The 19,197-nt window shown below is 43.4% G+C and overlaps 2 protein-coding genes across 3 annotated transcripts; one reads left to right on the top strand and one right to left on the bottom strand.

The window, feature by feature from the left end:
* Positions 1-7,155: 7,155 nt before the first annotated feature.
* LOC111954217 (peptidyl-prolyl cis-trans isomerase FKBP3) lies at positions 7,156-13,718 on the top strand. The gene is made up of 7 exons (XM_023973757.3): positions 7,156-7,298; positions 11,550-11,651; positions 11,764-11,862; positions 12,052-12,187; positions 12,344-12,411; positions 12,774-12,871; positions 13,176-13,718. The coding sequence occupies exons 1-7, from the start codon at positions 7,194-7,196 to the stop codon at positions 13,228-13,230; spliced, it is 663 nt and encodes a 220-aa protein (XP_023829525.1). The 5' UTR covers positions 7,156-7,193; the 3' UTR covers positions 13,231-13,718.
* A 1,780-nt stretch (positions 13,719-15,498) lies between these two features.
* Positions 15,499-17,654, bottom strand: LOC111954218 (ubiquitin-like FUBI-ribosomal protein eS30 fusion protein). Of its 2 annotated transcripts, none has more exons than XM_023973758.2 (5): positions 17,565-17,654; positions 16,814-16,895; positions 16,496-16,640; positions 15,928-15,983; positions 15,499-15,725 (listed from the first exon to the last, which is right to left on the bottom strand). In XM_023973758.2, the coding sequence occupies exons 2-5, from the start codon at positions 16,886-16,888 to the stop codon at positions 15,600-15,602; spliced, it is 402 nt and encodes a 133-aa protein (XP_023829526.1). In that variant the 5' UTR covers positions 16,889-16,895; positions 17,565-17,654; the 3' UTR covers positions 15,499-15,599. The 2 variants fall into 2 exon arrangements, with proteins under 2 accessions (XP_023829526.1, XP_070291917.1); XM_070435816.1 differs by having other exon boundaries at positions 17,502-17,566.
* Positions 17,655-19,197: the final 1,543 nt, after the last annotated feature.

The following is a 19,197-nucleotide window of genomic DNA, read 5'->3' on the forward strand; positions in this document are numbered from 1 at the left end:
TCTATTTCTGACAACGACTAAAGCACAAACAGATTTGCTTCCAGGGATGTGCACTTTCAGTAAAGAAGTAGTCGGCTACTTCTGACTAAACATGATTTTTCAGGAGGTGACCATTCGTGCCTCCCTGTTCCACCAGACCTTGTGTAGATTGACAGACACACAGCTGGGAACAATAGGCCTACTAACATGCCTGGCTCTAACCCCTCTATCCCTCTCCTTCCAGACATGGCCCAGCCCATCCAACAGCTCACCTCAGACAGAGAGAGCACAACAGACAGGGAGAAAGCCCCTTTCACACTGGTCAGACGCAAAGAGAAGGTAAGGTAAGCTAAGCTAGCTCCTTCTGTGCGCCCTCTGTCGCCATTAGGGAAAGATGGACTAGTCAACAGGCAGTTGCTTTATATAGCCTGTCTTGTATCTGTCACACCCTGATCTGTTTCACCTGTTCTCGTTATTGTCTCCACCCCCTCCAGGTGTTGCTTGTTTTCCCCAGTGTATTTATCCCTGTGTTTCATGTCTCTCTGTCTCTTTGTCTTGTATGTCCAAGCCTACCAGCAGTTTTTCCCAGTTTCCTGCTTTGCCTTTTCTCCTTTTTCTAGTCCTCCTGGTTTGGACCCTTGCCTGTTCTGGACTCTGTACCCACCTGCCTGACCATTCTGCCTGCCCTGATCTCAAGACTGCCTGCCACTCTGTACCTCCTGGACTCTGATCTGGTTATGACCTTTTGCCTGTCCACGACCATTCTCTTGCCTATTCTCCCTTTGGATTTATTACACATCTTAAACTCCAACCATCTGCCTCCTAGTGTCATGATAGTATCCTTGGCTTGAGTTCATTGAGTTTGAGTAAACAGGGGAGAATTGTCAGAGTATTGATGCACGCCTTTGAGCCAGAGAAGATGGCTAGATACAGTATATAGGAACAAATCAGTATCTACAGTACCACTTTCTAGGTCTCTCTCTCTCTCGCTCTATTGCTATCAATCCCTTCTACAGTGCCCTCTGTAAATCATTTTTTATTATTTTGGCTCTATACTCCAAAAGTTTGGATTTGAAACCAAACAATGTAAGGTTAAAGTGACGACTTTCAGCTTTAATTTGAGGATATTTTCATACATATCGGGTGAACCATTTAACTTTTTGTATGGATAATTGTGAATAATGATGAGTGAGAACGTTAGACGCACACATCATACCCCAAAGACAAGCTAACCTCTCACCCTTACAATGACAGGGGAGGTTAGACTTGTTGTGGGTCTCCCGAGTGGTGCAGTGGTCTAAGGCACTGCATTGCTGACGTGGTCACAACTGACGTGGTCTTCCTGTCTGGGTTGACGCCCCCCCTTGGGTTGTGCCGGAGATCTTTGTGGGCTTATACTCGGCCTTGTCTCAGGATGGTAAGTTGGTGGTTGAAGATATCCCTCTAGTGGTGTGGGGGCTGTGCTTTGGCAAAGTGGGTGGGGTTATATCCTGCCTGTTTGGCCCTGTCCGGGGGTATCATCGGATGGGGCCACAGTGTTTCCTGACCCCTCCTGTCTCAGCCTCCAGTATTTATGCTGCAGTAGTTTATGTGTCGGGGGGCTAGGGTCAGTCTGTTATATCTGGAGTATTTCTCCTGTCTTATCCGGTGTCCTGTGTGAATTTAAATGCTCTCTCTAATTCTCTCTTTCTTTCTTTCTCTCTCTCGGAGGACCTGAGCCCTAGGACCATGCCTCAGGACTACCTGGCATGACCTGCTGTCCCCAGTCCACCTGACCGTGCTGCTGCTCCAGTTTCAACTGTTCTGCCTGCGGCTATGGAACCCTGACCTGTTCACCGGACGTGCTACCTGTCCCAGACCTGCTGTTTTCAACTCTCTAGAGACAGCAGGAGCGGTAGAGATACTCTCAATGATTGGCTATAAAAAGCCAACTGACATTTACTCCTGAGGTGCTGACCAGTTGCACCCTCGACAACTACTGTGATTATTATTATTTGACCATGCTGGTCATTTATGAACATCTTGGCCATGTTCTGTTATAATCTCCACCCGGCACAGCCAGAAGAGGACTGGCCACCCCTCATAGCCTGGTTCCTCTCTAGGTTTCGTCCTAGGTTTTGGCCTTTCTAGGGAGTTTTTCCTAGCCACCGTGCTTCTACACCTGCATTGCTTGCTGTTTGGGGTTTTAGGCTGTGTTTCTGTACAGCACTTTGAGATATCAGCTGATGTAAGAAGGGCTATATAAATCAATTTGATTTGATTGCAGTTGCAGTTGCTAGCTGTGCCACTAGAGATCCTGGTTTGAGTCCAGGCTGTCGCAGCCGGCTGTGACCGGGAGACCCATGGGGCGGCGCACCATTGGCCAGCGCCGTCTGGGTTAAGGGAGGGTTTGGTCGGCAGGGATGTGCTTGTCCCATCGCGCTCTAGCGACTCCTGTGGCGGGCAGGGTGCATGCACGCTAACACGGTCACCAGCTGTATGGTGTTTCCTCCGACACATTGGTGTGGCTGGCTTCCGTGTTAAGTGGGCATTGTGTCAAGAAGCAGTGCTGCTTGGTTGGGTCGTGTTTCGGAGGACGCATGGCTCTCGACCTTCGCCTCTCCCGAGTCCGTACGTGAGTTGCGGTGATAAGACAAGACTGTAACTACCAATTGGATACCACGAAATTGGGGAGAAAAAGGGGCAAAAATATATTTTTTAAAATAAGAATTTTCTAAAATATAAAAAAGTTTTAAAAAATTGGTGGAGGTATTATATTAGTGCATCTAACTTTCTCACTCATCATTATTCACGATTCATTCAGGATTATCCGTAATCATGGTAGCATCTACATTCATGTATAAGTGTTAAGAAACATATTATATTCTTATTTACAATACATGTGACTCCAAAATGACACAATACATTATTTATCATTCATTTCTATTGGGCGCAAAATAATCATAAACACAGCCAAATCAAACAGCAAATGCATCCAACAAATGTGTAGAGTCACAAGCTTTATGTAGTCATTTTGTGCTATGAATATGCGACCAAATACTTAACTTTGTATTACTTTAATACCCATGTAAGTGAATTTGTCCCAATTCTTTTGGTGCCCTAAAATGGGGGGACTATGTACAAAACGTTCTGTCATTTCTAAACGGTTCACCCGATATGGATGAAAATGATTTGATTTCAAATCCAAACTTTTGGAGTATAGAGCCAAAAGAAGAAAAAATGCTTCACCGTCCCAATAATTATGGAGGGCACTGTATATCTCGTCTGTCATTTCTCTCTCTTCCGCACTCTCTCCATTTCTCTCACTTTTTCCTTCCCCTTGTCCCTCACCCCATCTTCCTGTTGCACCCTCATTGTCCCTCTCTATGCCCCTCTGAGTCCATTTATCCACCAATCTGCCTTATGCATTGTGCATTGTGCAGTGTGAGAATGTACTGTATGAGAAGCGAATCTACGAGAAGACAATTGAGGCATATGGATTGTGTATGTGTGCCATTCAGAGGGTGAATGGGCAAGACACATTTGTAAGAGCCATTGAACGGGGTATGGTAGTAGGTGCCGGGCGCACCTGTTTGTGTCAAGAACTGCAACGCTGCTAGGTTTTTAACAAATGGTCCATCACCTAAAGGACATCCAGCCAACTTGCCCGACGAATTGAGGCTGTTCTGAGGGCAAAAGGGGAGGCTGCAACCAATATTCACTCTAATTCTTTGAGAAAATGTTTGGTCTTGTGAGCGAAACCTTGAACATTGTGAGAATTGTGTGCAACTTCCAATGCGTTAACAGTGAACACTGAGGCTGTACCCTTGCAGTTTTAGACAGTAGCCAATAGGCTATTGTGGCTATTTGAGCATAATATAGGCCTACCAACAAAACCAATGGAGCAAATCCCAGAACATTTTCACATGGAAATAGCTTTTGATTTCTATGATATAGCCTACAGTAGGGCACTGTAGGTGGTGTTCAATGCAGGCCTACATTGCATGAGACTTTTTAAAAACGTTTTTACATTATAAAGGGCCAGACATGAATTCATTATTGTTTACTTGGTCTGTAACACCATTGGCCAAATAGGTGACTGTACATTGCATTGCATTGTGTTGTAAGAAACCACAAAATAAAATGTATTATTATTACCACACAGAGAATTCGACAATGTAGGCTACCCCTCTGCCTATTGGCTTATTTTCATATTCAAGCCATTCTCAAAATACAACACTGCCCCTTTAATTAAGACAAACTTTTTACCTGGCTGGCAAAGACAGCTTGAAATGTAGCCTACACGTTTTGTGCTCTTGTAAGAAGCAGTAACTCCCCATTGCTGACCAATACGTATCTATCATCCAGCTAATAACTGGCTAACTAGCAAAGAGATGTGCAAACCCGTGGCTCTGCGCTGATCTGAAAAGCGTATTCACTCGCGGGTGATTGAAAGACCGCTCGTGGGCTACACCCGCCAATATAATTCTACTCTGTTGCACTCTAGCTCTGCCTACAACAAAATCACAGGCTCAATCTTGCAAAGTTCGATTTGTTTTGGTTTGTTGCATAACACGTGATGCTATGACCTTGCAGCCCTTCACTCATATTCAGCACCACCTGCATCCCCTGATTCTTCTCAGGCACTCCGCTGGGTAGCTTCCCAGTGTATACTTGCATAATCCATGCATAGCTTGATTTGGCATCACATGCTGCCCATATTTTGATGCCATATTTTTCAGGCTTGTTTGGCATATACTGTCGGAAGGGACAGCATCCTCTGAATGGAACAAGGCGTTCATCCACTGTAACATGAGGACCAGGGTTGTACAGTAACTGTAGAATTTCCAYCCGTTTGTMYMAYMSTGATWYCWGAYYWSMKCWARKTKRWMKMKWYMAMYTWGMKSWRRTCWGRWATCASKRTKRKACAAACGGRTGGAAATTCTACAGTTACTGTACAAYCCTGGTCCTCATGTTACAGTGGATGAACGCCTTGTTCCATTCAGAGGATGCTGTCCCTTCCGACAGTATATGCCAAACAAGCCTGAAAAATATGGCCGAGCAGCCGCACACAAACCTAAGATCATCATGTGCAATGCCAAGCTTTGGCTGGAGTGGTGTAAAGCTCGCCACCATTGGTCTCTGGAGCAGTGGAAACGCGTTCTCTGGAGTGATGAATCACTCTTCACCATCTGGCAGTCCGACGGACGAATCTGGGTTTGGCAGATGCCAGGAGAACGCTACCTGCCCCAATGCATAGTGCCAACTGTAAAGTTTGGTGGATGAGCAATAATGGTCTAGGGCTGGTTTTCATGGTTCGGGCTAGGCCCCTTAGTTCCAGTGAAGGTAAATCTTAACGCTTCAGCATACAATTACATTTTAGACAATGCTGTGCTTCCAACTTTGTGGCAACAGTTTGGGGAAAGCCCTTTCCTGTTTCAGCATGACAATGCCCCCATGCACAAAGTGATGTCCATACAGAAATGTTGGTCGAGATCGGGGTGGAAGAACTTGACTGGCCTGCACAGAGACCTGACCTCAACCTCATCGAACACCTTTGGGCTGAATTGAAACGCCGACTGCGAGCCAGGCCTAATCATCCAACATCAGTGCCCCACCTCACTTAAGCTCTTGTGGCTGAATGGAATCAAGTCCCCGTAGCAATGTTCCAACATCTACTGGAAAGCCTTCCCAGAAGAGTGGAGGCTGTTATAGCAGGACAAACTCCATATCAATGCCCATGATTTTGGAATGAGATGCTCGACAAGCAGATGTTCACATACTTTTGGTTATGTAGTGTGTGTATATATATATATGCTATAATAAACAGGATATCTTGGTAGCCAGGCTAACAAAGTATATTGTTGTTGACCGCATATTTTATTGACGCTTTAAAGCTGTGTTTACATTTCATTGCATTCATTAAATCCCTGGCTGTCATTATTATTGTTTTTTTGCCAGTCGATGTATACTGAACAAAAATATTAACGCATCATGCAATTATTTCAAAGATTTTACTGAGTTACAGTTCATATAAGGAAATCAGTCCATTTAAATAAATAAATAAATCACTAATTTATGGATTTCACATTACTGGGCAGGGGTGGGCATGGGCCATGGGTGGGCCTAGGAGGGCATAGGCCCACCCACTTGGAAGCCCAGCCAATCAGAATGAGTTTTTCCCCTCAAAGGGCTTTATTGCAGACAGAAATACTCCTCACCACCCAGCTGTGTAATGATCATGCTGTTTAATCCGTTTGTTGATAGTTTTCACTTCTATTTTCATAGCATTTTATATTTTCATCAGTAGACAGACACACGTGATATATCAGTCAGGCCTAAACCAGGTGTTTATAAACCTCAGGTAATGTGTTCATGGTTTCTTGACTATTATTTCAGCTACAAACTGTAGTAGGAAGGAGTCAATGCAAAAGTAGTCACTAACGTTTGTCTATTTTTGTTTTTACAAAAGATGAATAAAAAAAACTGTTGTCTGTCTATAGCTTTGCCTCTTGACGGAATACAACTTATTAACTGCTATACAAAGATTTACCACCAAAATTCACTGATTATACAGACTAAGGTGGGACTCTTTAATACACTTCAGTTGTGGAAGAATGAGTTTAAAACACAGGCAAAGCCGGGAAAAGGACTGATATGGTTTCTCTAACACATCTCTACCACAAGGTGGCATCGGAAGGAATTTGATTTACAATCAATTGCAACCCCGTGCACGGTCTTGAAGAACATGTCCGTATATATAATTGACCACATTATCACTTGCAATTTTCTTACAGGTGGTTTCATTAAATGCACATTATTAATTTGCAATATTCAACATGAATATACACTTTGTATTTTCTATTTTATTAATGAAAAAAATACAAAGAACTGCATCTAATGTCAGATTTCTTTGTCAGATTTTGCAATCAAAGTCTAAATAATTATTTTCTGGTCCTGTAAAATATATTTATTAAGCAGAGCACTAATGATGATGATCTCCCTTTGCACCAAGGCAAGCCAAACCGCAAAAAATACTGTTTTGTTGCAGTATGAGAATTTAAGCAGCAGGTTATGAGACGGAGGTTATGGTTGGTGTTAGGGTTAGCGAAAATGCTCTCCTAACCTGCTACGGAAATCACTTTGTATCGAAGTGGCGTGAAAAGTGTCACAAGAAGATTGCGCCTCCGGTCCTCCCACAACGGAGGTGAAAGTTCAGCAGTGCGCCTTGTAAAATGGCGGCTGAATTGACCAGAGAGTGGAGCGATGAGCAGCTCAAAAGTGATGATCTATCCAAAAAAGACGTTATTAAGTTCATTCAGGACAATGCGGCCCACTCGGTATGTTTTATGTTTGATCAATGCATGCATTGATTTAACAGCACTAACTAAAACGCCATTGCTCACTTTTAGTGCGCACGCATGGTGATATCAGTTACCTCCGCATTGGCGCACCACTGCCAATTTAGCTTGATGCTAGCTTGTTAGCCTAGCATGTAACAGTTCAACATGGCATGCATGTATAGTCCCATTCGTTCTGTATATCACCATTCCGTGTCAAGTTTTTTGATACGACTACTTATTTAACTTTGAATATCTTTTTCGCCGGTGGGCCACCCGGTAGCAAATGCGTTATTGCACCAGACCGTAAACAACAAGCTACGAATCAGAGATGGTGTTAGCCCGTTTTGGGTTAGTCTGGCTAACACCTCAAAACCAATGTGTAGGCTAAACAGTAACATGCTTACTTACGTATAGGCCTTTCCCAACAATGCAGAATATTTTTTTTTAAATAATAATTGAGAAGGAAAAAAACTAAGAATAAATACACAATGAGCAGTGATAGCTTGGCTATATACATAGGGTATATTTAGGTAGGTACAGTGCATTCGTAAAGTATTCAGACTCCTTTACTTTTCCCACATTTTGTTACAGCCTTATTGTGAAATGTATTTTTCCCTCATCAATCTACGCACAATACCCCATAGCAATAAAGCGAAAACAGGTTTTTAGAATTGTTTAAAAAATGTACGTATTTATATAAGTATTCAGACCCTTTGCTATGAGACTCGAAATTGACCTCCGGTGCATCCTGTTTCCATTGATCATCCTTGAGATGTTTCTACAACTTGATTGGAGTCCACCTGTGGTCAATTCAATGTATTGTACATGGTTTGGAAAGGCACTGTCTATATAAGGTCCCACAGTTGACAGTGCATTTCAGAGCGAAAACCAAGCCATAAGGTAGAAGGAATTGTCTGTAGAGCTCTGAGACAGGATTGTGTTGAGGCACAGATCTGGGGAAGCTTACCAAAAAATGTATGCGGCATTGAAGGTCCCCAAGAACACAGTGACCGACATCATTCTTAAATGGAAGAAGTTTGGTCCCACCAATACTCTTCCTGGGAGACTAGTCAGAATGGAGGGAAAGATGAATGGAGCAAAGTACAGAGAGAACCTTGATGAAAACCTTCTCCAGAGCGCTCAGGATTTCAGACTTGGGTGAAGGTTCATCTTCCAACAGGACAACGACCCTAAGCACACAGCCAAGACAACACAGGAGTGGCTTCGGGACAAGTCTCTGAATGTTCTTAAGTGGCCCAGCCAGAGCGTGGACTTGAACCCGATTGAGCATCTCTGGAGAGATCTGAAAATAGCTGTGCAGCAACGCTCCCCATCCAACCTGACAGCTTGAGAGGATCTGCAGAGAAGAATGGGAGAAACTCCCCAAATAGAGGTGTGCCAAGCGTGTAGTGTCATACCCAAGAAGATTCGAGGCTGTAACTGCTGCCAAACGTACTGAGTAAAGGGTCTGCATGCTTATGTGAATGTGATTTTTAAGTTTTTTATTATAAACTCAGCAGCCAAAAAAAACATTCCTTTTTCAGGACCCTGTCTTTGAAAGATAATTCGTAAAAATCCAAATAACTTCACAGATCTTCATTGTAAAAGGTTTAAACACTGTTTCCCGTGCTTGTTCAATGAACCATAAAAAATGTATTAACATGCACCAGTGGAACGGTCGTTAAGACTCTAACAGCTTACAGACGGTAGGCAATTAAGGTTACAGTTATGAAAACTTAGGACACGAAAGAGGACAAGAAAGATGTCCAGGGTCCCTGCTCATCTGCATGAACGTGCCTGAGGCATGAGGACTGCAGATGTGGCCAGGGCAATAACTTGCAATGTCAGTACTGTGAGATGCCTAAGACAGCGCTACAGGGAGACAGGACGGACAGCTGATCGTCCTCTCAGTGGCAGACCACCTGTAACAACAACTGCACAGGATCAGTACATCCGAACATCACACCTGCGGGACAGGTACAGGATGGCAACAACTGCTCGAGGTACACCAGGAACGCACAATCCCTCCATCAGTGCTCAGACTGTCTGCAATAGGTTGAGAGAGGCTGGACTGCGGGCTTGTAGGCCTGTTGTAAGGCAGGTCCTCACCAGACCTCACCGGCAACAACGCCACCTATGGGCACAAACCCACCGTCGCTGGACCAGACAGGATTGGGAAAAAGTGCTCTTCACTGACCAATCAATCAAATGTATTTATAAAGCCATTTTTACATCAGCCGATGTCACAAAGTGCTATACAGAAACCCAGCTTAAAACCCCAAACAGCAAGCAATTACATTCTGTTACATTGTAGACCTCGACATAACCAAATAGTACTTAGTTCTACTTTTGTTTTGATATTCTGCACTGTACACAATGCACTCCACTCTACCCTTTTATTCTAGCCTACAGTCAGTCACAACAACCTTCACCAGAGTGCATCACACAGACAGGGTGAGAGGAGGACAGATGTATCGCCCTGAGTCAATTATACAGAGAGACCAGCCCTCCAGTCATAGCTACTGACGAGTCGCGGTTTTGTCTCGGCAGAGGAGATGGTCGGATTTGCGTTTATCGTCGAAGGAATGAGCGTTACACCGAGGCCTGTACTCTGGAGCGTGATCGATTTGGAGGTAGAGGGTCCGTCATGGTCTGGGGCGGTGTGTCACAGCATCATCGAACTGAGCTTGTCATTGCAGGCAATCTCAACGCTGTGCGTTACAGGGAAGACATCCTCCTCGCTCATGTGGTACCCTTCCTGCAGGCTCATCCTGACATGACCCTCTAGCCTGACAATGCCACCAGCCATACTGCTTGTTCTGTGTGTGATTTCCTGCAAGACAGGAATGTCAGTGTTCTGCCATGGCCAGCGAAGAGCCCAGATCTCAATCCCATTGAGCACGTCTGGGACTTGTTGGATCGGAGGGTGATGGCTAGGGCCATTCCCCCCAAAGATGTCCGGGAACTTGCAGGTGCCTTGGAGGAAGAGTGGGGTAACATCTCACAGCAAGAACTGGCAAATCTGGTGCAGTCCATGAGGAGGAGATGCACTGCAGTATTTAATGCAGCTGGTGGCCACACCAGATACTGACTGTTACTTTTGATTTTGATAATGTGTTCAGGGACACATTACATTTCTGTTCGTGACATGTCTTTGGAACCTGTTCATTTTATGTCTCGGTTGTTGAATCTTATGTTCATACAAATATTTACACATGTTAAGTTTGCTGAAAATAAACGCAGTTGACAGTGAGAGGACGTTTCTTTTTTTTTGCAGAGTTTATTTATATTTGCAAAAATGTATAGAAACCTGTTTCTGCTTTGTCATTTTGGGGGTATTGTGTGTAGATTGGAGAGAGACAAAAGGTTGTAACATAACAAAATGTGGAAAAAGTCAAGGGGTCTGAATACTTTCCGAATGCTCTAGATATGTACATATAGGTAGGGGTAAAATGACTAGGAAACAGGATAGATAATAGACAATAGCAGCAGTGTATATGTCGGCGTGAGTGTGGTGGTAGAGTCAGAGTTACTGCAGAAAGGGTCAATGCTAATAGTACGGGTAGCTGTTTGCTTGGGGGTAGAAGCTGTTCATGAGCCTTTTGGTTCCAGACTTAGGTACCGTTTGCCGTGCGGTCGTAAGAGCAAACCGTTTATGACTTGTGTCTTTGATCATTTTTAGGGCCTTCCTCTTACACCGCCTGGTATAGAGTTCCTGGCTGGCAGGTAGTTTGACCCCTCTGTAGCGCGTACTACTTAGTGCAAAGACGCTGTCGGTGTGTTCAAAGCGTTAGCCCTCTGTCCTCCGTCTGTATTGCATGAACATGCTGTAATGGGGCTGCGTGGGGGAACTCAAACCTTCAAAGGTTTTACTTTTTTTTAATGTTTAACTTTTTTTGTTTTGAAGAAGATAAAATAATGTTGCACTGATATGAAAGATACTTTGCTTATGTTTCCAAAACCGTACTACAAGCTATGCGTGTTTAAGTGCAGTCGAGGCTCTTAACTTCCCTGGCCCAGAAGATACCTTCATTAATAGACACAAAGGGTAGTTAGTCTATGAATGGGCTCGCTAACACCTAAATCGACGTCACTGTGTCCCCATGAGTCACGTCAGCCAGGCTTGTTTTTTTGGTCGCCAATTTTGGGAAATAATAATAATGCAAAAGCATCCATTTGCACCAAAGGGTTGAGTGTTGCTTTCATGCCACAATAACCCTCTTTGACGTCATTACTTTTCTTTTCCAGTTTCTTGCCGAGCACAAGCTGATGGGAAATATCAAGAATGTTGCCAAAACGGCGAAGAAAGAGCAACTGATTATTGCCTACAACGACTTGTTTGAGAGCAAGGTAGGTGGACAACATGGATGGAGTGATGCATATTTTAGAAGCACATGGCATGACATAAGATGTGAATTACGAATGATAAGATTGTGTTTTTTTTTGTTTGTGCAACTAACAGAGGTTTTTAGGGTCGGAACCCATTGAAGATGTGACAGAGCATGTGAAAAATGTGAAGATTGACGACAAGCCCAAAGAAGTCGTGGATGTCGTGGATGAGGTAAACGGCCCATGTTTGAAAAGCTTTTGATTCAACGTTTCCCGCTGAAATAAGCATCAGGGTAAAAGTGTTGAACAGAATTGAACAAATCTCAAAGTTACTGCAACTCCACTACATCCACGTTCCACTGGTTGTCAGAATAATTTGATTGTTAAAATGGTCACTTGTGTTATGCATTTCCATTCCCAGGGTCCTCCTAAGTTCTTTAAGTCTGTGCTGAAGAAAGGAGACAAGACTAACTTCCCTAAGAAGGGAGACAATGTGAGCTGTTGGTACACTGGCTCCCTGGAGGATGGCACAGTGTTCGACACCAACATCCCTGCAAGTACGTTTTCTCTCTCATACACACACATGCAGACTATCTCTGTCTCAAACGCACATATTGTCACTCTGTCACACACACACTCCCTTCTGCTCAATTACCTTTCTCTCATTAATACCAATAATGATTTTACTGTTTCCTCTGTCCTCCCCTCTCCAGCTGCCAGAAAGAAGAAACAGAGCAAGCCACTGAGCTTCAAAGTTGGCCTGGGCCGGGTCATCAGAGGGGTAAGACCATAGAGAGATTGATGTTGTATTTCGGGCTTCTGAGTGGCACAGCGGTCTACGGCACTGCATCTCAGTGCAGGAGTTGTCACTACAGTCCCTGGTTTCAAATCCAGGCTGTATCACATCCAACCGTGATTGGGAGTCCCATAGGGCTGCGCACAATTGGCCCAGCGTCGTCCGGGTTTGGCCGGGGTAGGCCGTCCGTTGTCAATAAGAATAAGTTCTTAACTGACTTACCTAGTTAAAGGTTAAATAAATAAAAATATATGCATGTATGTGCCTTATTGCAACCATTTCCCTTGTTGAAAAATAGATTGCAACAGTTATCACTAAGTCTTATGAGACATGTTTTTTTCCCACAGTGGGATGAAGGCATCCTAACGATGAGCAAAGGGGAGACGGCCAAACTGGAGATTGAACCAGAATGGGCCTACGGGAAGAAGGGACTTCCTGACTCAAAGTATCCTTTACATTGGAACATCATGGGAACTATGGGCTAATATTTAACTAGGAGATTAAAGTCAAGATGCTTCACTTTCTGCTATGTTTTACACCACCAGTGATCGTCAGGACGATTGACAATCCTCCGAGAGGAGTCTTCTCCTGTACAATGGCTCTATCATAGCTTTCTCGATACTAATTGAATTTGAGCTGGATTTCTTACCACCAAGTCTTTTAAAGTTGAACTATATAATGAATGTCTCCCTCTCTGAATCGATATGCAACTGTTTCCTGTGTGCTTCCCTTAACTCTCCCACCACCAGAATCCCACCCAACGCAAAGCTGATCTTCGAGGTCGAGCTGGTGGCTGTCGATTAACGGCAGAAACCGACTCAGCATGCACTTCTCTCCGTGGACGGGGAAGACGCAGTAGTCACCAGATGGCCATGCGCAAAAGGACAGAAGTGGCTTTCATTGTCAGAACTTTGAAGAAAGAATCTGTAATATATTTTCTTAATTTACGTTTAAGGTTAGTCTGGTTGTTTCAAGTCTTTTTCTGCTTAAGCCAAGTCCTTTATCATTGTCTTGGCATGTTTGGCATATTGTCTGAAGCAGGAACAGACATGGGACCAGGTTAGGGTTATTAGTGCTGAGTTAAGTAGGTGCTTTACTTCTGTCCTTTCCAGCATGGCCAGATAGTGACGACTGGGCAACACTGTACAGACGGGGCATCCTTTCTGACAAGTTACACACCGCAGAGTAAAGCCTCTCAGGATATTCTGTTTTATTCCTGTTTTTTTTGTTGTTTTTATTGCATGTATAATGTTCTTGTAAAGATTAAACCAATTTTGGAGACTAAATTGTCATATGCATCTGAAATTGTGTTTATTGGACACCTTCAGTAAGTATTTGAATGGTCAAGAAAACTGGGCATCAGTGAATGGTTTGGAAATAAGTTCCTGCACTTGAAATCAGACGTATGATCAAGTTTCAATGTCACATGCAGAAGTACAGTGAGATGCATTTCTTTTCACTGAACGTTGTAAATATGTCCCTGGAACTGAATGACCCTGTATATATAGTATGCTTGCTTTCTTGTTCCTCTTATTTCTAATTTAAATGACTTTTAGTATTACATTATTGGGTTTAGAGCTTGCAAGAAAGGCATTTCACTTGTACTTGTGCATGTGACAACTTAACTTTGCAAGCTCCAATGGTATGTCATCAGGTATGTCATCACGTTTTTAACCTGAAGGTGGGCAGTTTCATGTAGTGGTAGCACACAATTGCACTCTGGGCCACAATATATATTTTTTTTTAAACAGCACTGGTTCTGTTGACAAACGTTAACTCCTGTTGAACATGACCCAGTTCCTTTTGGAAATGTATACTTGAAATACTATTTTTAGTATGAAGATTTATACTACACACGAGAACTCTGCCCTCAAGTCACTTTGGATAGCTACCAGAACTATATATAACTCCTCTTGGACTATCACATGGTGTTGGTATTACCAGTTTGATTTTGCTAACATCCCTGAGACTACATCTAGTCAGCAGTTTGAAGTTCCTTGGCGCCCACATCAGAGGACATGGACCAACAGCGCCTCTACTTCCTAAGGCAGCTGAAGAAATTTGGCATGCCAACCAGGGTCCTCTCCAAATACCGCTGCGCCATCGAGAGCATCATGGCCTGGTAAGGGAATTGCTCCATCCACAACCGCAAGGCCCTCCAGCGGGTGGTGAAGACAGCCCAGGTTCCCACCCACTTGAAACGGTGCCCAAGGATGTCCCGCAGCATCAAGGACCCCACATGAGCTGTTCACTCCCTTAATGTTAGGCAGATGGTATCAGACCTCATGCTCTGATAACAGGGTCAGAAAGTCTATCTACAAGCCATCAGACTGCTGAATGACCTGGACTGAATCTCCACTTTAAAACATCACAATTGCTGCTACCAGACTTAAACACTTTCCCCCTTTCTCTGATACATGTACATATTTTTCCTACCTGTATACTTATGCTAAAATGTTTATTATTCTGAGCCATTTACTTTGCAACAATAAGAAATCAAATATGAACATTGTCGATACAAAACCTGCAAGTAAGCATTTCATTGGACGCTGTATACTCCTCAAACTCAACTCTGGACCTTGAAGCCAGTTTCAACTCTTACCCTATGAGGTCCAGAGCCCGCTGGTTCTGTTCTACCTGAATTGCACCCACCTGTTGTCTCAAGTCTAAGTCAGTCCCTGATWAGAGGGGAATAAAACAATGCTGTGATGCTGGCTTCAAGGTCCAGAGTTGAGTTTGATGGTTATACACCATATGTAGCCTTTACATACAACTAATAAAACATTACATTGCCAAATAAACCATTAGAAACTAGAACAGGAAAATTCATATTGACCTYCAAGCCAGCTCAACTGCCAATTTAAATGTTTTCCCTCTAATCAGGGACAGATTTAGATTTGGGACACGGTGGGTGCAATTATCAGGTACAACAGAAAACCAGCAGTACTGCAGCCAGGCTCAATCACTTTTCAATTTGTTGTCCAAACAATCCTTTCTATTACGAGCCATTTATATTATCGAGCAACCCGGTCTCAAAATGCATAAACACCCAAGAAATGACAAACAAGTTCATTAGTCTAAGCCAAATTTTTATTCTGTACAGGAGGAAAACCTTTCAGTGGGTTAAAATGAAAGGGGTGTCATCACAAGTATTCTCCTGAGGGACAGTGTTTTTAGGAGTTGGCGTTGGGGCCCTTCTTCTTGCCGAAGGTGGGCACAACATTGACGAAGCGCCTGTTGTACTGGATGCGGCGCTTGGCGCGACCAGTCTTCTTTTTCTTCTTCTCCTGTTTGTCAACCTGAAGTGATAAAAAGAGGCACAGCGCTACCATGGTCATTACTATGCAGAAATACATAACATTTAGCAGACACTAATCCAGGAGCTATAATGACTTTTAAAACAACCAGACAATGTTACAATTGCCACAAGATCAACTACAAAATCATAGCCAACTAACAATCTAAATATATATTTTTTAAATGCAGAAAGTATCTGCTGACCTTGGGTGTCTGTCCCCTCACTTTACCGGCACGGGCCAGGGAGCCATGGACCTTTCCTGGTGGAGAGAGAAACCAAAGAGTGATTATTCCAAGTGAACATACAGCAATGGAACTAATGACAAAAGAAATTCATAGTATCCTTGAGTAAACGACTGATCCGGAACTGTATGTACAGCAGGTGGCCTAGCGGTTAGAGCATTGCGCCAGTAACCAGAAGGTTGCCTTTTCGAATCTGAGCCGACAAGGTGAATAATCTATTGTTATGCCCCTGAGCAAGGCACTTTAACCCCCCACAACAGCTCCCCAATGTGGTAACCCCCCTGAACTTCCCAGATTCAGACAGGTTCTGTTAAAAGCAAAAGTCAAGTTTCGGTTGGACTGTTTGTGCAATTGACGATACAAATAAATGTACCAGAAAACCTTTTAATAAGTCAAAGCAAGGTGTCCACCCTATTTCTTTCAACAATATCCAATCCTCATGTGTGATTACTTTCAMGGGGGGAAGGAAGCATTTTCAAAGTATTCAAAATCAGGCCATATTTGATGCGCCATCATTTTGAGAACTGACCTCCCAGCAGTCTGCCGGCCACCTCCAGGGTGCAGTGCTCAGAGATGCCACATTCCACCAGAGAGGAAGCATCCTCCAGGGGGGAGCCGGCCAGCAACAACACCTGGTCCTCCACTAGGAGACCCTCCAGACTCTGGACATGGACCTGAAACCACACACACAATGGTTTGATCCAGACAATTTACATACATGTAACAATCCAGACAAGAGCATGCAGAATACGATTTGTGGCTGTGGTATTGTAGACTCCAAACAGTACACCAGTTACCATTACACCACAATTAACATTTTCATTGATGTACCCTAGCTTGGCCTCACCTTGAGATCTCTGACAGTCTCCTGTCCTGTCACCTCAAGGGTGTGAGTGTTCTGGGCACGCAAGAAGAGCTGCATCTTGATGCTGTGGATAAGAAGAGATGGCCAGTTAGCTTCCAGTATGAAAACAGCAGGCAGTAAGTGGGGTGTCATTAGTCCACATGTGACTTGAATCCCCTCTAAAAAGCAATAATGACTGAGCTAGGATTGAAGAGAGAACTTAAACAGGCAATATGTCAAACTATTTGTAGACATCTACAAATCAATAGATAGCAATTTAGGAACCAATAACTACAACTTTGCACGAACGAGAGCAATGTTAGCTAGTTAAATAGCAAACTAGCTAGCATTGCAGTAAGGATGAGGAATGAAGAATTTCACTGGCTAACGTTAGCTTAAGTTGTAGTTTGACAGTTAACGTTAGCCCGGCAATAAGTTTGCAAATCAGCAACATGACAAATATGTGAAAATACGTTTGATTATACGACCATATATGTATTATATTACCAAATTTAGCTAGCTAGCTATCCATACTTGTTTGCTTCACGACAGTCACGTAATTAACGTTAGCTAGCTAAAGCTAGCCACGAGGCATGCGGTTTCGGAAAAACTATTAAAATTGCCAAATAAGGCAATCCAAAAAACTATTGTTCATCGTGGATGGTGAACTACTTACGATCAATATTCCTACCTGATATGTTGTCTCTAAAGGGTATAAAATTCAACATTTCCTCTCATTTTGCACAGGCCTTACCTCGTTTGGTGCTAGTCGTTCAACACTAGGTTAAAAAAGGACTTAGGGAGCGTCGGCGGTGCGCATGTGTCAACGTGTGACGTCGATAAGTAGAGAACCAAAGAGATCCTATTAAACTACTAGAGGATAATTGTCACAAATCCTCATATTTGCATAATTCAGTGTGAATGGCAGCCATCTTGGTCAGGGAGAAATTTCAAACTAGTCTAGTTGGGAATAAATGGCAGTAGAGGCATAGGTGATGCTTTTCCTGCTTTTAATTATGAAGAAAAGTAAAAGGCATGTGATGTATCAGAAATGGTGTAATGGAATATTAGTCAACCTAAGATAGTCATAATTATAGAGTTTATATGGGTCTTATACAAATTTTCTGCATAAGTAGCCTCTAAAATATAGTGAACAGACCATCAATTACTGGAAAGCTGTGAGTCCTATTATATGATACAATATCAGGCCTTGTTGCATTTACAACTTGTCTAAGTCCTATCATTAACTGATTTGAGCCAGTGTATGGTTGTGGATTGACAGCATTGTTCAAATGGAATGTTGCCAGTTCATTTGAAAAAATGCATGGAATCATTCTTCTAAAACTGTCTGGCTAGCAGTTTCTAACAGTGCAGATAAATTCTTCAAATTCATGTTTTAAACAATATCTTATCACAGCACTAGCAAACCATGATCAATATGGATGACCTTCATGATCAATATGGATGACCTTGGGACCATCATAAGGGACACGGTTCTTAGAACCCCTTCTAGTACTGCAATTCCTAATTTCTAAACTCAGCAAAGAGAGAAATGTCCTCTCACTGTCAACTGCATTTGTTTTCAGCAAACTTAACATGTGTAAATATTTGTATGAACATAACAAGATTCAACAACTGAGACATAAACTGAACAAGTTCCAAAGACATGTGACAAACAGAAATAGAATAATGTGTCCCTGAACAAAGTGGGGAGTCAAAATCAAAAGTAACAGTCAGTATCTGGTGTGGCCACCAGCTGTATTAAGTACCACAGTGCATCTCCTCATGGACTGCACCAGATTTGCCAGTTCTTGCTGTGAGATGTTACCCCACTCTTCCACCAAGGCACCTGCAAGTTCCCGGACATTTCTGGGGGGAATGGCCCTAGCCCTCACCCTCCGATCCAACAGGTCCCAGACGTGCTCAATGGGATTGAGATCTGGGCTCTTCGCTGGCCATGGCAGAAGACTGACATTCCTGTCTTGCAGGAAATCACACACAGAACAAGCAGTATGGCTGGTGGCATTGTCAGGCTAGAGGGTCATGTCAGGATGAGCCTGCAGGAAGGGTACCACATGAGGGAGGAGGATGTCTTCCCTGTAACGCATAGCTTTGAGATTGCCTGCAATGACAAGCTCAGTCCGATGATGTGACACACCGCCCCAGACCATGACGGACCCTCCACCTCCAAATCAAACCCGCTCCAGAGTACAGGCCTCGGTGTAACGATCATTCCTTCAACGATAAACGTGAATCCGACCATCACCCCTGGTGAAACAAAACCGAGACTTGTCAGAGAAGAGCACTTTTTGCCAGTCCTGTCTGGTCCAGAAACGGTGGGTTTGTGCCCATAGGTGACGTTTTTGCCGGTGAGGACCTGCCTTACA

Source organism: Salvelinus sp. IW2-2015, linkage group LG28 (genome assembly GCF_002910315.2).
Source record: "Salvelinus sp. IW2-2015 linkage group LG28, ASM291031v2, whole genome shotgun sequence".
Taxonomy (NCBI): domain Eukaryota; kingdom Metazoa; phylum Chordata; class Actinopteri; order Salmoniformes; family Salmonidae; genus Salvelinus; species Salvelinus sp. IW2-2015.

Bases quoted from the DNA above. Each gene is read 5' to 3' on its own strand.
- LOC111954217 (XM_023973757.3), top strand. From the start codon at position 7,194: ATGGCGGCTGAATTGACCAGAGAGTGGAGCGATGAGCAGCTCAAAAGT. The intron at 11,652-11,763 runs GTAGGTGGACAA...TGCAACTAACAG, and splicing joins ACGACTTGTTTGAGAGCAAG to AGGTTTTTAGGGTCGGAACC. The intron at 12,188-12,343 runs GTACGTTTTCTC...TCCCCTCTCCAG, and splicing joins CGACACCAACATCCCTGCAA to CTGCCAGAAAGAAGAAACAG.
- LOC111954218 (XM_023973758.2), bottom strand. From the start codon at position 16,888: ATGCAGCTCTTCTTGCGTGCCCAGAACACTCACACCCTTGAGGTGACA. The intron at 16,641-16,813 runs GTGAGGCCAAGC...GTGTGGTTTCAG, and splicing joins AGACTGTCAGAGATCTCAAG to GTCCATGTCCAGAGTCTGGA. The intron at 15,726-15,927 runs GTCAGCAGATAC...TTATCACTTCAG, and splicing joins TGAGGGGACAGACACCCAAG to GTTGACAAACAGGAGAAGAA.